Source organism: Girardinichthys multiradiatus, chromosome 5, assembly GCF_021462225.1.
Source record: "Girardinichthys multiradiatus isolate DD_20200921_A chromosome 5, DD_fGirMul_XY1, whole genome shotgun sequence".
Classification (NCBI taxonomy): Eukaryota; Metazoa; Chordata; class Actinopteri; order Cyprinodontiformes; family Goodeidae; genus Girardinichthys; species Girardinichthys multiradiatus.
This window is the reverse complement of record NC_061798.1, coordinates 7478520-7498627: the sequence shown is the minus strand read 5'-3', so window position 1 is coordinate 7498627 and position 20108 is coordinate 7478520. Positions and strand designations below refer to the sequence as shown.

The window sequence follows — 20108 nt, the reverse complement described above, 5'->3', positions numbered from 1 at the left end:
GGACCTTTTTTATCGACAGCTCGTTAATAACGCTGGTTATTTTCAAATGCTTATACTCCTCCAAACTAATCTGAATTTTAGATGTATTCATTTAGTTTTTGGTTTCAATTTATATTGTGATAAATGGGACAACTTCTTCAGGTTTCCAGACTCAGGACAGCGCGTTGCTACGACAACAGCGACATCTAAAGGCCATTATCAGAGTGTTATGATTATATTTTTGCCATTCTGGTTTATATTTTAAAACGGAGTTGTTTACCAACTCTAGCCATCTGTAGATGGGGTAGACGGGTTTTATTTTCAAGACCATCCACACAGATCAACCCGTTGTAAAAACTGTGCGTGAGAGGGTGATGGGGTTTTGTCTTTTTTTTTTTTTTTTTACTCTGAACGGCTAGCTACAAGCTACCATTTTGAGCAACTTGCGTTAGCTTTAGGAGTTACGCATTCCTATGGTTTAACACTACCCCCATCAACGAAAAACGACGTCTGGTTCCAACTTTCCGCAACAACAATTTAATTCGTGTTTTATTTTATGAGTGAATGTGGATGGGTGCCGGTAAGCCAAAGCGACCTAGTCACCTTTGCCAGAAAGTTCTGTATTGCCGGGGCAAGTTCAGTGTTTTGAAACGTCAGTCTCCAAGGAAACGCTTGCAGCTGGTCGCCGTAAATGTCGAGCATGGCGGTTCAGTAGTTAACAAGGGTGACGATGATTTTCATGGATCCCACAACAATAAATAAAAGGTAGGATGAACTGGCTGGCGTTAGCTTGCTAGCATGCCGACAAATGTATCAAACGGCTTTATCCCTAGAGCTCTATTAAGCTAGTTGGTATCTTTGACGAGCACGGCCAGTCACAACTTTATAGAAAAGTTCTATTTTGTTAAACTGATTAATTCGTTTTGACGAAGCTAGTTGGCTTTCGAATCTCCGTCCATTTTTTTTTTTTTTTTTTTGTGTTGTAGTTATTAGACTTGTGAGTCTTTGGGTCTGTCGGATACGCTATGCTACTTTCACCCCGAGTCTGACAGTTAGCTAACCTAGCATACAGCTAGCATGTTCGCCGGCTACCCCTAACCTCGTGGTAGCCTTTTAATGTTTACCTTGTATTTGTACTCGCAGTAACATAGGCTGAACTCAGCCGGCGAAAACCCGCCGGGGTAAAGGGAGAAACTGGACTCATCAAGCTCGACATCCAGTTCAAGGATGGAGTTGGCTGCGGTGAGTGTTACATATGTTTATTATGGCCACCAAGTGTAGGTGCTGAAACGGACTGAAAAGCGGACATTCTTCTGTTTGAAATGCATAAGGCATGTTCTTAAATATGATTACAAATTACATTAACACATTTATCCTAGAAATAACCTCTATATGATTGGAAGCGGTAAATGTAGGAATCAAGAAAACTTAAACATGGTTGAAAAGTCTGCTCATCTATGCCGCTCACTAGCACGAAAATGTTGTCATATTACATGAAATACCGTTAGCAAGGCTGTAAGAGCAACATTTTGAACGAGATGGCTCCAGAGTAATGTGGGTTAGATTCATCTAACAGAGGATGCTTCCGCTGTTCCTATGCTAAATAGGCAGTTAGAACATTTAGGTTTAAAGTAAACTTTTAATTTTACTAACATGTTTTTTTCTGTCTGGAAGTAATATTAACGTTTTGGATTGACCCAGTTAGAGTTCCTGACTTAAATCTGATATGAATCTGTGCATGAAGCTAAAGATTAGGGTGATGGCAAGGAGACCTTCCACCCTCAAAGACTTGGAGGTCATCACCAAAGAATAATTGCCCAAATCCCAGCGGAAAAATTAAAAAAGCTGCTCAGAAATTACTAGTAGGATTTTTTTGCTGTAATACCAATAAATATTTTTCCATTTATTATTGAGAAGAGTATGGGCAATAAAATATTGACGAAATTGGGGTATTAATAAATTGTAACAGCGTAAATGTTATGACAATCTAAAGTCTAAAACAATATCAGACTTCTTCTTTGTGTTTATATATTTAACATTATCAAATACACTCTTTAAATGTTAAATTTAGTTAGAAGAACCTGTGGGTTAACAAATAATGGCTACAGAGGGCTTCTTACCAACTGAGTCAAATTAAATCCTGTATTTGTATTTTCTTGTGACCCACATTTTAAATTCACACTCCACGATTCATGCCAGCTGATTAAGATGCAATTTAACAGGGAGTGTTTTACAGTGGGGGCAGAGCTACGTACAGATGTGAGCGTGTGTCTGAAAGATAAAGACCGAAGCCCTCAGAAAATGCTGGCTGGATTAAGCTTCTGCTTTGGCTGCAAAACGGGGGGCGGGGGGGGGGCAGGGAGAGAAGACGAGAGGCGGCAGAAAGCCTTTGTCGTTTGGGGGAAGAGACGGAAGGTTTGCCGGAGAGAGATGCAGGTTTATTTGTCACCTCATTTGTAGCTGCGAGATGAGAGGCAGGTGAAAGAGGGCAAAATGCAGGAAAAGCAGGATTCTCAGAACCGAACCCCAGGCAGTCTGGGAAAGGTAGGAGCCTAATTTGCATGTTGAAGTAGCACTTGTGTATGTTTTAAAAGCTTTCATGATTGTCTGTTGCAGGCTGCTCATTGTTTTGTGTTTACGTTGCTGTCAGGTGATTTAAATGCTGCAGAAGGATTTTCTTTCCTTTGTCAGGTACAGTCTGCCTTTAGATTGAGATGAAATTTCAGCATGCCAGTGTAAGCTGATGAAATCTAACTTTAATTCTACCTTTCAGCTACAGTGTGTTTTTATGTGTTGAGGGGGTGCTGGTGTTTTACACATGTTGCAGAAACCTTGATATGTTTACAGTTCTATTGTGGGAACATGTTCTCTCTGATGGAGTCCCCACCATGGAAGAGTTAATGTTTGAAGCAGACATTTAAGGTCTCTGTAAGGTTAGACTTTCTATCTGTAGGCTTGAAAACATGGCTGTGTGGGGGGGGGAGCTGTCTCCATGCATCTCCATCATCTCCACTGTGTGGGATCCTGCCCTTTGCTTTGAGCCACAGGCTTATTTATTCATCTACAAGCAAAATGTGCCCACAACATGTTTGTTCTGGAAAATCTGGTAATTCCTAAAATATTGAGAAATATTTGTTAGGATTCTTTTATACAATTTCTTATGTAATAGTGATTTCACTGGTTTTCAGAACAGTTAAATATTTAGACACGGTGCATCTTGTTCCACTTTTTTTTTTTTTTTCTTCTAGTCTTTTATATTTTTTTCCCACTTTGCCGTTTTTCCCTCTATCTTGTAATATAATTACTATTTCTGTATGTTTTTCCCATCTGTCTGTCCCTGTCCACCCTATGTGCTTTCTGTCCTCCATTTCTATCCCCTCTCATGTCTGCCTGCTTTTCTTTGCCATTCCCCCTCTCCTCTCTGTCATTGTCCTCAGGCTCACCCAGCTCTCAAAGCCTTCATGTGCGGCTCTCTCAGCGGCACCTGCTCGACGCTGCTCTTCCAGCCCTTGGATCTGGTCAAGACACGGCTGCAGACGCTGCAGAGCAATGCCAAGCCAGGGTGCGTGCGTGCACAGACACATTTCACATGTTTTGGAAATGAAACCATTCACGCTGTAATCATTTTTACCTGCATGCCGTCAGACACAATCCCATCAGCATGCTTCTGGTGAAGTCGGGTCTTTGACCAACAAAGGAGCGTCTTCAGCGAAAGAGCCAGCCTGAATCTGATTTCATGACCCATATAGTGCAATTAGTCACACCAGCACCACATGATGGTGTTAGCCTTGGTAGCTGCAATTACTACAGCCGGGTACAGGGAGTCTTCTTTTAAAATCCCATTTTAATTTGAATTGTTTTACGTGTGAAAAGTTGCCTTTAGTATCAACCATCCAACATGTTGCTCAGCCACAATTATTTCAGCCCTTCTGTGATTGTTAATGTAGAGTTCCTGGCAAAAATTCACCCCTTGAACTTTTTCAAATTTTGTCGTGTCTGAGTTTATTGGGATTCTATGTAACCAACACATGAAAGACCAACCCAAAGTAGTAGGTAACCGTAAAATTAGAAGAAGGATCGCTGGTTTTCAACAGCATTTACAATAAAATATCTGGGAAGTAGGGCATCCATTTGTATTTGCCCACTCTGAGCCACTTTGTTGGACCACCTTTGGCTGCAGTCACAGCTGCAAGTCCTTTAGATTATGTTTCAACCAACTTTTCACGTCATGAGGCTGAAATTCTGGCCCATTCCTCCTAGTAACACAGCTGAAGCTCAGTCAAACTGGATGGAGAGTATCTGTGAACATCAAATGTTCTCCCCACAGTTTCCCATTTGTATATAGTTCTGGGCTTTGACTGGTCCATTCTAACATGTTTCAAATATGGTTCAATCTGGAACATTTGGCTGTATGTCTAGGGTTGTTGTCCTGCTGGAAGGCGAACCACTGTCAGTCTACAGTCTTTTGCAGCTTCTAAAAGGTTTTCTTCCAGGATTGTCCTGTCGTTAGCTCCAGCTTCCCTGTCCCGACTGAAGTAAAGCATCCCCCCACAGCATAATACTGCCACCACCATTTCACATTGGAGTTGGTGCATTGGTTGATGAGCTAAGGTGGTTCTAGATTTTATTTTTGTGTCAGAGTAAAGGAGACTGAATACAAAACTACACAAAACCCTTCACTGTGTTTGTTTATTAACAGTTTAAAACCATGTGTTCTTTACCTTTCAATAAAGCACTACTTTCTGTCAGTCTGTCACATAAAATCCCAATACGACCCATTTGAAATTTGTGGTTGTAATGTTGTGAAATGGGAAGTTCAGAAGGTGCTTCATATATGTATTTCAGGATGCCTCAGATAATAATTCTTATATTCAACTCTTGCAGCGCACCAAAGGTGGGAATGTTTCGGGTTTTCATTCACGTAATCAGGACGGAGAATTTCTTCAGCCTGTGGAAGGGAGTTTCACCGGTACGCAACTGGTTTTGGTATTTTCAACCCTTAGAAAACTGGTTATAAACAGCTGTTCTGTGTGTTCATGTCAGTCTATGTTTATCTTCCAGCACTGAATCCTGATGCTCTTTCAGCTGACCTGACTATTGTCTCTGCATCTAACCTGCAGAGCAGTGTTAAAAAATAACCACAACTAGTGTAGCTTATTAACCTATAAGGACACAGAGTTTTTATAAAACTGGTAATATGCCATTGCTGTAAGGGTTAGCGATGAACAAATCCTGAAATTCTGGGCCGATGTCAGATGACAAAATGATAATGTAATTGGTTGATAATGCTATTTATTCATAATACGGTCACTCTAGTTCCACCTCTTTCAAATGGGCTCAGGTTCATGTGTGCAATATATTTTGTGAAAAATTGATAACTTGGGAGATTTCTCAGATAGATCAAACACCACTAAAATCCCAAAAAATGTGAATGATGTTAATTGCTGTTATTTCTGACCTTGCAGTCATTTGTTCGTTGTATTCCCGGGGTGGGGATCTACTTCAGCACCTTCTACTCCCTGAAGCAGCGCTTCTTCCTGAACCGGGCACCAAACGCCGGCGAGGCCGTTCTGCTTGGAGCAGGTGCCAGAACTGTGGCGGGAATCTGCATGCTGCCATTCACTGTCATCAAGACACGATTTGAGGTGCACAGCTATTAATCTATTGTCTGGCAGACCTCAGATGGGGTGTTTTCAGTGATAAACAAGTTCTAGTGTTTGCTCATGTAATGGAATTTTCTTATCAAATTGTGAGAGAAGTTGACTCACGACAAGAGAAAATCCGGACTTTGTCTTTATAAGTTTTATTCAAAGGCATTCAGCGTTTGAATGACTCTGTCACCGAGCAAGTCAGTTAAGCAGAGCCACGATCAACATTTACACACAGTATTTATACCAAACATGACAGTGTTATCTCAATTTCAAAGAGTCTGTGTTTTATGACCCTAGACCCTTCTCGGGTTCAGAGGTGACAAAGTTATCTAGGAACAGACCCATCTGCTCTTCCTGAGATATCACCCTTAAAGCATGAGTTTTAACTATTAAACTTCTGATAATGGCTTTACAACTTCCTCCTCTAACACAGATGTTCTGAGGAGTGAGGTAACCTAAAGGTCATACACTTTGGAACACTTACTGCAAGAATTTCCATCACACTCGGTAAAAGTTCTTTCTGTTTTCACCCTTGAAAAATACTCACCACAGTGCTTCAAAACTGTGTCTGTATTGCAGCAAACTCCCACAGGGCGTCAGCTAAGAACTCATTTCTAGTTTAGTCCTGGAAACCATCAACCAATCAAAATACTGTCAACTCGTCTTTGAAGCTCCTGAGTTAGTTTTGCTTTTATCAATGTAAACCCAAAACAAACTGATCTTCAGCATGAATAAAACGTTGGATTAGCACTGGAATAAGAGGAGCTCACCGACTCTCACTGTTTGGTTTAATTTAGCCTGTCATGTAGAGTCTCTTGCAAAATGATTGAAGGACTAAACTGAATCAAAATGTCTTGTTACAACCACAAACATTGATGTATTTTAAAGTAATATACATTTCTGAATTGGAAAGAGAATGATCCACGAGTTTTCAAAATGTTTTCCAAATGAAAGTCTGAGAAGTGAGGCGTACAAATGTGTTCAGCCCCTTACAGTAAATACTTTGTAGAACAGTTACAGCAGCAAGTTGTTGAGGATATGTCTATCTGATCCCCATCTGATCTCAGGATGTTCTTGAACTCTGTGTCCCCTACATGACTTGTGCTGAACTGCCCTGTGACATTTTTCGTTGTCCGATGAGCTAACCCCTCCCTCCTACTTCCCCATGTCTAAAGGGATTGCTCAAACCAGCTCTCTATCTAACGGGTCCGGACTTCCCTGAACCGGAAAGATCTTACTAAGCAGGTTTAATGAAAGTTCTGTTTAAGCTGGTGTCGGGAAACGACTCACCTAGCCTCTGACAGCCTTCATATAAAAGTCTCGCCCTTCTTCAACTGGAGGTCCGGGCGACCGAGTAGCCCACCGCAGTCATCCACACCTTCGACAGTCATTTTGTTCACGGCTGCTCATTCCTTAATTTTACAACTGGCTCTTGGTATACAGGCCCTTCTAAAAATATTAGCATATTGTGATAAAGTTCATTATTTTCCATAATGTAATGATGAAAATTTAACATTCATATATTTTAGATTCATTGCACACTAACTGAAATATTTCAGGTCTTTTATTGTCTTCATATGGATGATTTTGGCATACAGCTCATGAAAACCCAAAATTCCTATCTCACAAAATTAGCATATTTCATCCGACCAATAAAAGAAAAGTGTTTTTAATACAAAAAACGTCAACCTTCAAATAATCATGTACAGTTATGCACTCAATACTTGGTCGGGAATCCTTTTGCAGAAATGACTGCTTCAATGCGGCGTGGCATGGAGGCAATCAGCCTGTGGCACTGCTGAGGTCTTATGGAGGCCCAGGATGCTTCGATAGCGGCCTTTAGCTCATCCAGAGTGTTGGGTCTTGAGTCTCTCAACGTTCTCTTCACAATATCCCACAGATTCTCTATGGGGTTCAGGTCAGGAGAGTTGGCAGGCCAATTGAGCACAATGATACCATGGTCAGTAAACCATTTACCAGTGGTTTTGGCACTGTGAGCAGGTGCCAGGTCGTGCTGAAAAATGAAATCTTCATCTCCATAAAGCTTTTCAGCAGATGGAAGCATGAAGTGCTCCAAAATCTCCTGATAGCTAGCTGCATTGACCCTGCCCTTGATAAAACACAGTGGACCAACACCAGCAGCTGACACGGCACCCCAGACCATCACTGACTGTGGGTACTTGACACTGGACTTCTGGCATTTTGCCATTTCCTTCTCCCCAGTCTTCCTCCAGACTCTGGCACCTTGATTTCCGAATGACATGCAGAATTTGCTTTCATCCGAAAAAAGTACTTTGGACCACTGAGCAACAGTCCAGTGCTGCTTCTCTGTAGCCCAGGTCTGGGGAATGCGGCACCTGTAGCCCATTTCCTGCACACGCCTGTTCACGGTGGCTCTGGATGTTTCTACTCCAGACTCAGTCCACTGCTTCCGCAGGTCCCCCAAGGTCTGGAATCGGCCCTTCTCCACAATCTTCCTCAGGGTCCGGTCACCTCTTCTCGTTGTGCAGCGTTTTCTGCCACACTTTTTCCTTCCCACAGACTTCCCACTGAAGTGCCTTGATACAGCACTCTGGGAACAGCCTATTCGTTCAGAAATTTCTTTCTGTGTCTTACCCTCTTGCTTGAGGGTGTCAATAGTGGCCTTCTGGACAGCAGTCAGGTCGGCAGTCTTACCCATGATTGGGGTTTTGAGTGATGAACCAGGCTGGGAGTTTTAAAGGCCTCAGGAATCTTTTGCAGGTGTTTAGAGTTAACTCGTTGATTCAGATGATTAGGTTCATAGCTCGTTTAGAGACCCTTTTAATGATATGCTAATTTTGTGAGATAGGAATTTTGGGTTTTCATGAGCTGTATGCCAAAATCATCCGTATTAAGACAATAAAAGACCTGAAATATTTCAGTTAGTGTGCAATGAATCTAAAATATATGAATGTTAAATTTTCATCATGACATTATGGAAAATAATGAACTTTATCACAATATGCTAATATTTTGAGAAGGACCTGTATGGGCTAGGTTGATTTTAGTGGCTCGGCACGAGCCCCAAAGGCGCTGTTTTAACAAACTTGACTAAGGCAACCTATAAAAACCTCCTAAACTATCTTAGAACCAAGCAACAAGACTTTTTACCACCAATGAAAAACCAAAAAATACGGTGACTCAAATAATTGAATGTCCACGATTTAACTAGAATTTTATATGCTTTCTTTAATTAGTAACGCTTTTGCAGGGGTCAGTAACAGCTTAAATTTGGCAACACAAAATAATGTCAATAATAGAAATGAATCAATCAACTCAACCTGTCTTTCCCTGATGCTGAAAGTAGTGAGGTTGGAGAGGCTTTGAAGACGGAGGCTCATCCATGTACCTGATGGAGAAGATTCTTCTGGTAACAACGAGTGGTTTCTTGAAGGGACTAGGACTTAATCTTCAGTTTTCTTCCTTTAAGTGGCAGGCACTGATGCTCCAGGCTTTAATGGTTAAACAGGATCTTTGTTGTTATATGTCTCCGAAGACAGTAGCTTCCAGAGGCTGAAGAGTTGAAGGAAACCCGGGGACATAAATGAAGTTGATTCAGGACTTCCAGAAGCCTGAAACTTAGAGAAATCAGCTGTTCACCGATCAAGTTCACTTCTGTTGTCTGGATAAAAAGGTTTTAGATGAAATCAGATTCTTAATCTTGAGGCACAGTCCTTCTAAGGCAAACGGGTTGATCCTCTTATTAATGCAGTCAATCAGCTGGGCTGTGTCTCTGGTCCTCTGATTCATCTGTAGCATCTCTCCGATCTTGTTCGCTGGTCTTCTGCGAGGAAAGAACCAACTAGTTCCTCTATTCTTGCCCATTTTATAGAGCATTTCCACCAAACCCTTTGTGCTCATTGGCCAGTGGTTGTTGCCATGGCTGTCCCATTGATCACCCGTGACATAAGGTGATTTTCTGGAATTTCCAGAGTCGTGTCCATATCAGACATGCCATCATCACCTCAGTCCTGAGCTGTCTGCTGGCCTCTTCTTTGACCTGTGCCCCCGGATCAGTCATCAATCTTGTGCTGTAAGCTACAGTTCTCACTTCCCCAATTCCCGAACATCTGCTCTATTCCTGTCTCACTCAACGTTACACTTCCTCTTAAACAGAGGCTTTAATTCTTACATTGGTGCTGCTCAAACTTTTAGTTACAGCATTTACTTCATTTACAGTTTAAAACCATTACTTAAACTTCATCCTTTTTATTCATACACCACACAACATTATCTCTTTCATATATAGCTGATTGAGAATGTCAAACCTTAATGTTTTTCCTCTAATTCTCAGTTCTTAACCACATTTCAATCATACATCTTTTAACTTGTTAATCAAAGATTACTAATTTTATTCAATACATGTGAAAGAATATAAAATCATCATACATCATTTCTTTGGATATACTTGTTTCTACTTCTGCAAAAGATAAGACAGATAATATGTGGCAGATAATACGTGGCTCCATACAGGCCTCTCCAGTCTCTCAGCTCCAGAATATGAGAACATGCTTGTTTCACTCTCCACTGCTTCAACTGTGTGTTTTACTAATTATTGCATGGATTACACATAAGGATATAAGGATATTTATTGTAATTTTTTATGGAGTTAACTGTGAGCAGTTACTAATTATTGCATGGATTACACATAAGGATATAAGGATATTTATTGTAATTTTTTATGGAGTTAACTGTGAGCAGTTACTAATTATTGCATGGATTACACATAAGGATATAAGGATATTTATTGTAATTTTTTATGGAGTTAACTGTGAGCAGTTACTAATTATTGCATGGATTACACATAAGGATATAAGGATATTTATTGTAATTTTTATGGAGTTAACTGTGAGCAGTTACTAATTATTGCATGGATTATATGGAAAGATCTCACCTTATTTTGACACATTCTTTCAGCAGTAATGTTCTTCATGCCATTGTTTAATAAAGCCCAGGTTAGTGAAGTGAAAAACTAATAGTTGTCATGACTAAACCTTGATTTAAAGCTTCTTCTTGACCTGTCTGCTGTGTTCCTTGGTCTCCATGATCCTTTTTGTTCCCTGATGTTTGCTGACGAAGCTCTAAGGCCTTCACAGAGCACCTGGCGTTATTCTGAGATTAAAATACACACAGGTTGACTATTTTTATTAATTAGAATATAATAAAAATGGGCTGCCCTAGAATTTATTTAAGGGTGTCATGCACATCCACACCAACTTTTCAGATTTGTATTTGTAAGCCTTGTATAATTTTCCTTCCATTTTACAGTACTTTCTATTAGTCTCTAACGATTATTTTGCTTATCAATTAATCTGTCAACTATTTTTTTGATTAATCAATTAATAATCCGATAGCAATAGGTGCTTAATAGATTTTTTACAGAATTTGAACCAGGGAAGCTAAAGTATAATGTATATATTTGTTCTACGAGTTTGGCCTCATTACTGCTCTGATTGAGTTGTTCTTTTAGCAAATGGCATGTTTTAGAGTCTGTATACTCCAGTTAATGATTTTTCGATTACTAAATTAGACGATCATTTCAACAATCACTTAACGATTAATCCGATTCATTGTTTCAGTTCTAGTCTATCATATAAAATCTGCTGACAAAATGTGGAAAATGTTCAAGGTTGTATGATTACATATACACTGTAGTGCACGTATGTCAGTGCAGTACACAGACTGTAACAAAAACAGGAATCTGTAAGTTTTTAATAGTGTAAAAGTTAGCAGTTAGCTGTTTTCACTCATGTCTAAAAGAGCAGGTAAGAGAGTGAAGATACCTCATGGTGAATTTGTTGGTGTTCTTATAGAGTGGCTTTTACAACTATGCGAGTGTGCCTGGGGCTCTGAGGAGTATGTATGAGACGGAGGGAGTCAGGTCTCTGTTCTCAGGGCTGACTGCTACGCTGCTCCGAGACGCTCCTTTCTCTGGCATCTATGTCATGTTTTACAGCCAGGCCAAGAGAGCGCTGCCTCAGGGTGAGTACAGCAGCACGTCGGCATAACAAACTAAAATAGATTTTAAACTGAATTCTCACATGTAGTATCTTCTTCCTCAGAGGTGACATCAGCACCGTACGCCCCACTGGTGAACTTCAGCTGTGGAGTTGTAGCAGGCATCATGGCTTCTCTGGTCACCCAGCCTGCAGATGTGGTGAAGACTCACATTCAAGTCAGCCCGTCCCACTGGAGCACAGCAGATGCTATCCGCTACATCTACAAGGTGGTGCGCTCATGCTTGTTGAGGGCGTTTGGGTTGAAAACAAGGAACTTAGTGTGTTGACACTTTATTTAAAGGACCTCATTCTTTTTTACAAGTTTTACATTTTAGTTGTGTTCAGGCTTGCAGCTTAGAATCGTTATATTTGTTTCCATCAGTGGAATCCAAAGACTTGTAAAAAAGTATGAAAGAAACAACGTAGGAGAAAGTTGCTGAGGAGAAACATGTTGCACATTTAGGATGTAAACTGTGTTGTGTCAGGTTCATACTACACTGCTCAAAAAAATAAAGGGAACACTCAAATAACACATCCTAGATCTGAATGAATGAAATATTCTCATTGAATACTTTGTTCTGTACAAAATTGAATGTGCTGACAACAAAATCACACAAAAATCATCAATGGAAATCAAATTTATTAACCAATGGAGGCCTGGATTTGGAGTCACACACATAATTAAAGTGGAAAAACACACTACAGGCTGATCCAACTTTGATGTAATGTCCTTAAAACAAGTCAAAATGAGGCTCAGTATTGTGTGTGGCCTCCAGGTGTCTGTATGACCTCCCTACAACACCTGGACATGCTCCTGATGAGACGGCGGATGGTCTCCTGAGAGACCTCCTCCCAGACCTGGACTAAAGCATCCGCCAACTCCTGGACAGTCTGTGGAGCAATGTGACGTTGGTGGATGGAGCGAGACATGATGTTCCAAATGTGCTCAATCAGATTCAGGTCTGGAGAACGGGCGGGCCAGTCCATAGCTTCAATGTCTTCATCTTGCAGGAACTGCTGACACACTCCAGCCACATGAAGTCTAGCATTGTCCTGCATTAGGAGGAACCCAGGGCCAACCACACCAGCATATGGTCTCACAAGGGGTCTGAGGATCTCATCTTGGTACCTAATGGCAGTCAGGCTACCTCTGGCGAGCACATGGAGGGCCATGAGGCCCTTCAAAGAAATGCCACCCCACACCATTACTGACCCACTGCCAAACCGGTCATGCTGAAGGATGTTGCAGGCAGCAGATCACTCTCCACGGTGTCTCCAGACTCTGTCATGTCTGTCACATGTGCTCAGTATGAACCTGCTTTCATCTGTGAAGACCACAGGGCGCCAGTGGCGAATTTGCCAATCCTGGTGTTCTCTGGCAAATGCCAAGCGTCCTGCATGGTGTTGGGTTGTGAGCACAACCCCTATTTGTGGACATCGGGCCCTCATACCATCCTCATGGAGTCGGTTTCTAACCGTTTGTGCAGACATGTGCATATTTGTGACCTGCTGGAGGTCATTTTGCAGGGCTCTGGCAGTGCTCCTCCTGTTCCTCCTTGCACAAAGGTGGAGGTAGCGGTCCTGCTGCTGGGTTGTTGCCCTCCTACGGCCTCCTCCACGTCTCCTGGTGTACTGGCCTGTCTCCTGGTAGCGCCTCCAGGCTCTGGACACTACGCTGACAGACACAGCAAACCTTCTTGTCACAGCTCACATTGATGTGCCATCCTGGATGAGCTGCACTACCTGAGCCACTTGTGTGGGTTGTAGAGTCCGTCTCATGCTACCACGAGTGTGAAAGCACCACCAACATTCAAAAGTGACCAAAACATCAGCCAGAAATCATAGGTACTGAGAAGTGGTCTGTTGTCCCCACCTGCAGAACCACTCCTTTATTGAGTGTGTCTTGCTAATAACCAAAGATTTCCCCCTGTTGTCTATTACATTTGCACAACAACATGTGAAATTAATTGTCAATCAGTGTTTCTTCCTAAGTGGACAGTTTGATTTCACAGAAGTTTGATTTACTTGGAGTTATATTGTCTTGTTTAAGTGTTCCCTTTATTTTTTTGAGCAGTGTATATCCTGCTTTAAATCCAAGGTTCTAACTGTTTCATAGACTGTCTTTGGTGGGTAGGAGGTCCATTTTCTCTATCCGTGTTTACTTTCATGGAGAACATCAATGCTTCATTTTAAGCAATAATACTCATGCCATCATTTTTCTGTGTCGCCAATAAGCACCCACACAACCATCTGGCAAGAAAACTATCCAAGTCGATCCCTGTCTATAGCCACTGATGTCATTTTGGTTCTACTACTTATCTATTTGTAGATTCTAGAATTGCACCACTTGAGGTGGCAGCAGGGTGGAGTAGCTCTGTTACTTTTCATTCTGATTTATTCTTTTTAAGAACTCAAATTTCTCTTGAGGTGGACAAAAGGTATTTTTTGGACAATTATTCTTTCTGGTATTGGATGCTGTCAGCTGGAAGGATTTTTAGAAATACTTTTTTTTTACTTTTGGACTTTTGTTATGATGCATCACCGTAGCAACAAGGTGATGTTTTTTTTGTTTGTTTTTTTTTTACAATCACGAGCACCTGATTAATATCCCAAAAGCTAAAATAATACTTCAACTACAACCCCAAATCCCTCATGAGTTGAAAAGGAGGCACTGTGCTTTCAGAGCAGGAGCAAAGAGAAGAGAGAGAAGGAAGAAGTTCAGATCATCTCTTTCATTGATTATGGGCTATGTGAGATCGTTGGGAAACGAGTTGGATGAACTCCAAGCCCTACAAAGGACCCAGCTAGAGTATCGGGAATGCAGGTTATGTGTTTTACTGAGACATGGCTGCAGGATCATATCCCCGACTCCAGCGTCTGCCTCCACCTTCCACCTGTGTGTCTCAAGAAGTCAGGTGAAGATGCAACTGGAGAGACTGAACCAGAACAAGGCTGCAGGTCCAGATCATGTCAGCCCTAGAGTCCTGAAGGCCTGTGCAGAGCAGCTCTGTGGGATTCTGCAGCACCTCTTCAACCTTAGCCTGGCCCAGAAGAAGGTTCCGGTGTTGTGGAAGACCTCTTGTCTTGTTCCGGTACCAAAGAAAACTCACCATCAGTCCTCAATGACTATAGACCTGTTGCCCTGACATCTCACATCACGAAGGTCCTAGAGAGACTCCTGTTGGCCCACCTGAGTAAGCAAACAGTAAACCATCAGGACCTCCTTCAGTTTGCTTATCGCTGTGGAGTTGGAGTTGAAGATGCCATCATACACCCGCTTCAACAAACCCACTGTCATCTGGACAAAGCCAGCAGCATTGTGAGGATCATGTTCTTTGATTTCTCCAGTGCATTTAAGACAATCCAACCTGATTTGCTTTGTCAGAAACTCCAGAAGACTCAGGTGGAGGCCTCAACAATCTCCTGGATCAAAGACTACCTGACAAACAGACCACAGTTTGAGAGACTGAAGGGTTGTGAGTCTAACCAGGTAGTCAGCAGCACAGGAGCACCACAGGGGACTGTACTCTCACCATTCCTTTTCACTCTGTACACCTCAGACTTCCAGCACAAGACAGACTCCTGTCATCTGCAGAAATACTCGGATGATTCTGCAGTCGTGGGGTGGATCAGAGATGGACAAGAAGCTGAGTACAGGAAGGTGGTGGACCACTTTGTGGCATGGTGTGGAAACAATCATCTCATCTTAAATGTGACTAAAACAAAGGAGATGATTGTAGATTTTAAGAGAAACAGGAATAAGTCAAAAACTATTTATATCATGGGAGAAGAAGTGGAGGTGGTGGAGGAGTATAAATACCTCGGTGTTCACCTGGACAACAGACTAGAGTGGAGATGCAACTGTGAAGCCATCTACAAGAAGGGACAGAGCAGACTGTACTTCTTGAGGAAGCTTAGGTCCTTCAGTGTTTGCAGCAAGATGCTGCATATCTTCTATACGTCTGTTGAGGAGAGTGTGATCTCTTCTACCATCATCTGCTGGGGAAGCAGCATCAGAGCCAGGGACTTAAAAAAGCTCAACAAGCTGATAAAGAAGGCTGGCTCTGTTCTGGGGACTCCTCTGGAACCTCTGGAGATCATTGTGCAAAGAAGGATTCTTCATAAAATGAAGAACATCATGGAGAACCCTGAGCATCCTCTTCATGAGACTGTCCTACAACAACAGAGTGTCTTCAGTCAGAGGCTTCTTCAGATCTGCTGTAAGACGGAGCGCTACAGGAGATCCTTCCTGCCCACAGCCATCAGCATCTACAACGGCTCTTTGAGGAAACCTGAATATGAGCTACAACATTAAATTTCCCTTTGGGATTAATAAACAGTTTTTTAATTGATTTGTATTTTAAAATATGATAATCTATTCTTTTTAATTGATTTTCCACAGAGGATTCTGTTACCTTGTTCTGGTCATTCTAAATATTCCTATCTTTCCTTCCCCTCAGGAGAAGGGCCTGTCTGGATTTTTCCGTGGGGCAGTGCCGAGGTCTCTTCGACGCACTCTGATGGCCGCTATGGCTTGGACTGTGTATGAGCAGCTCATGGCTCGAATGGGCCTCAAGTCCTGAAGAGTAACTGAGAAAAGCCACAGAAAACTTCAGAGAGGTCAAATGTGAGGCGTTTAAAAACATTTTCACTGAAGTATGAAGAAAAGGGAGCTGGTGACGTCAAACGCACCATGAACCAGCCAGCAGTGCCAAGACACTGAGCCAGAGGAACCAGTTAGTAAATGTTTTCTAAGAGAGGGAGCAAGTTGTCTGTGTTTTAAGTGTTGTTTAAATGTTAAAAAAGGTTTGTGATGATGCACCTTACCGACTCTCATGCCTGTCTTGGAGTGCCGTGACTCTCCCTCTGCTGTGAAGTGAATTTATCACTCGTAATGTTTCTGCTCAGACGTACCAGTGGATGAATACCATGAAAAAGACCTGGTTCATGTGGTGAGTGCTTGGCAAGCTGATATGTGCTATTACTACTAAACAGAGTACTGGAGAGATGCACTCTGGCTAATGAGATATTTATAAAACCTGCAAAGGATTGAGCAATGTTTCTTACTTGCAGGCTGAGGTTATTTAACTTGTTTCAGACAATCACAAGCACTCATACAGATGCATCAATGAATGGAAATTTAAGCCAACCCACTAATCACATTAAAGCCTGTCTTCATAGGGTTAAAAGCAACATATTTGTGCTTCATGCAATTATGGTGCATTTTAGACAAAATAAATCGTTTTATATCTTAATTATTTCAAGGTGTCTTATTTTGCTCTAGCAAAACAGGATTTCCCGACATCATGCGGGTTGTCATTTGTTTCCTTAAATATGTTCAAGATAGCCGGTCCGGTTCATAGCTAATTCAGCTGTGGGTTTTGGGTTTTCTGAACACATCCCAGTTACATTCTTTGCAATTATGAAATTATTTGAAATGACATACAGATGACCCTGATGAAATTTTATTTAATTGAGCTGTTATCCTTATGAAGTTTGCAGGCTATTCATTGGAAATTAAGGAAATGAAATAAATAGTTTTTTTTTTTTTTTTAAACAAACAAAACAGACTTCAAGAGTTTAATCTCCAATAGATGGTCAACCTTGTTACTGCCCAGCAATGCAAAAATAAGAACATAAAACTAGTGTTAAACTGAAATTATTAAGCAAAATGAAAATTGCTGTGCAGATAGAAAATGATATATACTAGAGAAACCTACTGTCTAGTTTTCCATTGGATCAAGGCTTCAACGTTTCTGCTGACCAGCAGGTGGCAGCAGCAATGAAAAGAAACGAAAATAAAATTGCAGCAGTTTTGTTTTTATGTTAACGCGTTTAAGAGGCACCATAACACACTGCATTTCAAAAAAGTATTAAGCTTCCAAGTGAAACATTGCTTAATCATTTAATCACTAAGCAGTCATGTTTAAGTTTGCACAGAGTCCATATCAGTGTGGGAGCTGTGGATCACATTGCTTTTCACACCGATTATGGCTCTGAAATGACTTAATGAAGGACAAATTATGATATTTCTAGAGAAGATTTATTTCCATGTTTATTTATTATTGTGTTTATATATAAATATATTAAAGAGAAGATATATTAGAAGTATTTCCTACATTAGAAATAAAAAAGAAATCCAGCTGACCGAGCCAAGGTGAAACTGTTTGTTTTGTGGTGAAGTATGACAGTCTCACTGTTTGTTGTTTAACTTGTGTGTAACTCACTGTGCCAAGTTTTAGTTGGATCTGTTTATTGCTATCCAGTTGTGCTCATCATCCATGTTCACACTCCATATAGTGGCTCACTTGTTTTCTTTTAGGTCAATAAAACTTCTTAGTTATTTTCAATTCCTGTAAATAAAAATGAAGAGACAGGTGACCCTTGTGTTTTATGGTTTCACATTTTGACTGCCTACACCGCTGTTACCACAGCATGATTATTTAAAAAAAAACATAAATCTTAATTCTGCTGACTGGTATGTTACAAATCCAGCCTTTGCATTGTTTAGAATGATATATGGAAATTTGAATCATTACAAAAATCATAGAAATTCTTTCACACTGAAACAAATGCAAAAACAATTCATCAGCATTTTAAGAAATGTTTAGACATTTGCAGCTGTGCTAAAATAATAGCAGTCCAACGTCTCTAACCAGATCGATAACTGTTTTTGGAAGAATATATAATGACTAATAGAATTAATTTACTACTAGGTGTAGTAGAGTAATAGAAAACCGAAACTTTAATCTTTATTTGAAACTGGGTGTTCAAAATATGTGTGGATTTCAAGCAGTGAGGTCATTCAGTCTATAAAAGCTGATTGTCTTTCTTAAAGATGAAGGCAGCAGATATACATGCTGGTTATGGGGCATTCCTTTATAAAACTCAGCAATTGGATCATTCCAGACCTTGTGTATTTCCAGTTCAACCCAAATCCAGTTTTATTTATGAGCATTTGAAGTTACTTCAAAGGCCCATAGTGCTGTTCAGAAGAATAAATAAAACTATTGCAAATAAAAGGCATTAAATAAAATAAAGCGCATAATACCAGTTACACCACAAAATGGATAAAATAACCAAAATACTACCAAAACCTAAAACTAAATGTTTAGGTCTGAGCTAAATATTTAGTTTACAAACTACATGTTTTGATTATTCTCCAAAACATCATTGGAAGATGCAGCCAGGTTTTACTTGGGCACAGTTCATTCGTAGCATCAGCTGAGCAGACTGAATTCAGGGGTTTTAATGTTACAGCCAAAGACTGATCATGTGTGTGGTTTGCACACAGTTGAGGTTACAAAGTGATGAAATAGTCAGGCTGCAGAAGTGAAATGAACCCGGTCACTGGTTTTCCTATGTTTGGAAGGTGCTGACTGAAGGCTTCCTGAAATGTTTTGTTAAGGAAATTTATTTCCATCAGAACTGCGGACAGAACTTTGGAAGAACAAAAACAGTCCTGTTTCAGCTCCCACAGGGCTGCGTGGCAGTTTCTGTGCAGCTTGGGTAACTCAAATAAAATACTTGTTTCAACTTTTGAAGTAAAATTTGTGGTTTGTCGAGATGTATTAAATGACATGGACTAAAAGTTATCACTAACAGGAAAACACCATGGTTGGTTCACATGATGCTGATGGACAGAATCTCTACTGGCAGCTAGTTTCTTCAGTTAAGAGTCACTTACGATCATCAGTTTGGACTCCTTGGTTTAATACAATAATTAATTGATTAACAAGACATAAGCAAACAAACATGAAATGTAACTATGTAAAGGGAATTTAGAAAGGGTTTAAATATAAACATTCAGACTTTCTTTAGCTTATAAAGGTTTAACTATATCAGCTGATCTCCGTCTCTCTCTGGATAGATATATTCTCAGTTTATGTGAATATTTTGGGATTTTCTAAACACATCTTCAAACTGAGGGAAAGTCTGGAGGAATTCATGTGAGGGTACAAACAGAGGGAGGCCTGTAGGTTGGGTGCCAGAAAACAGCCTTATGACAGGACAGGAGGGAGGACCTGCCAGGCGGTTCAGACATTGTTTCCTTTTTTCCTGCTTTTTTTGTTTCTTCATTTGGAACCAGCTTGGGCTTCATCTCCAGTTCTGTCAGCTCTCTCTTGGCTTTGCCTCTCCTGGCTCCTCAGCTTGGCTCTCAGCTACGGTCTGCTAAGGAGAGCATGTTCTAAGGCAGGAAGGCTGTTGGATGGTTGGCCGATTTAAAAACACAGAGCGAATGCAGACAACACAACTGAATTTTAACCAGGTTAATCCAAGCTTGGTTTGTCAAATAAGGCACAACTTCTTGCTTTGGTGTGATCTCTGGGCAGAACATCATCTATCAAGCTCTCTCCTCCAGCTCTTCTTTATCACTCAGCAATCAGGAGCACACAGAAGTCTCCCCATTGTGATGTCATTACATAACAAGGGAGTTAGTATACATTTGTTAGCACAG

General features: G+C 40.9%; 1 protein-coding gene across 2 annotated transcripts; it reads left to right on the top strand.

Moving 5' to 3' along the window:
* Nucleotides 1-161: 161 nt before the first annotated feature.
* Nucleotides 162-18031, top strand: LOC124867815 (mitochondrial glycine transporter B-like). 2 transcript variants are annotated; one of them, XM_047364446.1, is made up of 9 exons: nt 162-744; nt 1123-1221; nt 2440-2523; nt 3417-3541; nt 4864-4948; nt 5445-5624; nt 11465-11633; nt 11714-11877; nt 16111-18031. In XM_047364446.1, exons 2-9 carry the CDS (start codon nt 1207-1209, stop codon nt 16231-16233), a joined length of 945 nt encoding a protein of 314 aa, XP_047220402.1. In that variant the 5' UTR covers nt 162-744; nt 1123-1206; the 3' UTR covers nt 16234-18031. The 2 variants fall into 2 exon arrangements, with proteins under 2 accessions (XP_047220402.1, XP_047220403.1); XM_047364447.1 differs by lacking the exon at nt 2440-2523 and having other exon boundaries at nt 173-744.
* The last annotated feature ends 2077 nt before the right edge of the window (nt 18032-20108 follow it).

Coding starts and splice junctions, on each gene's coding strand:
- LOC124867815 (XM_047364446.1), top strand. Junction 4,949..5,444: donor TGTGGAAGGGAGTTTCACCG/GTACGCAACTGG, acceptor CTGACCTTGCAG/TCATTTGTTCGTTGTATTCC. Junction 5,625..11,464: donor TCATCAAGACACGATTTGAG/GTGCACAGCTAT, acceptor GTGTTCTTATAG/AGTGGCTTTTACAACTATGC.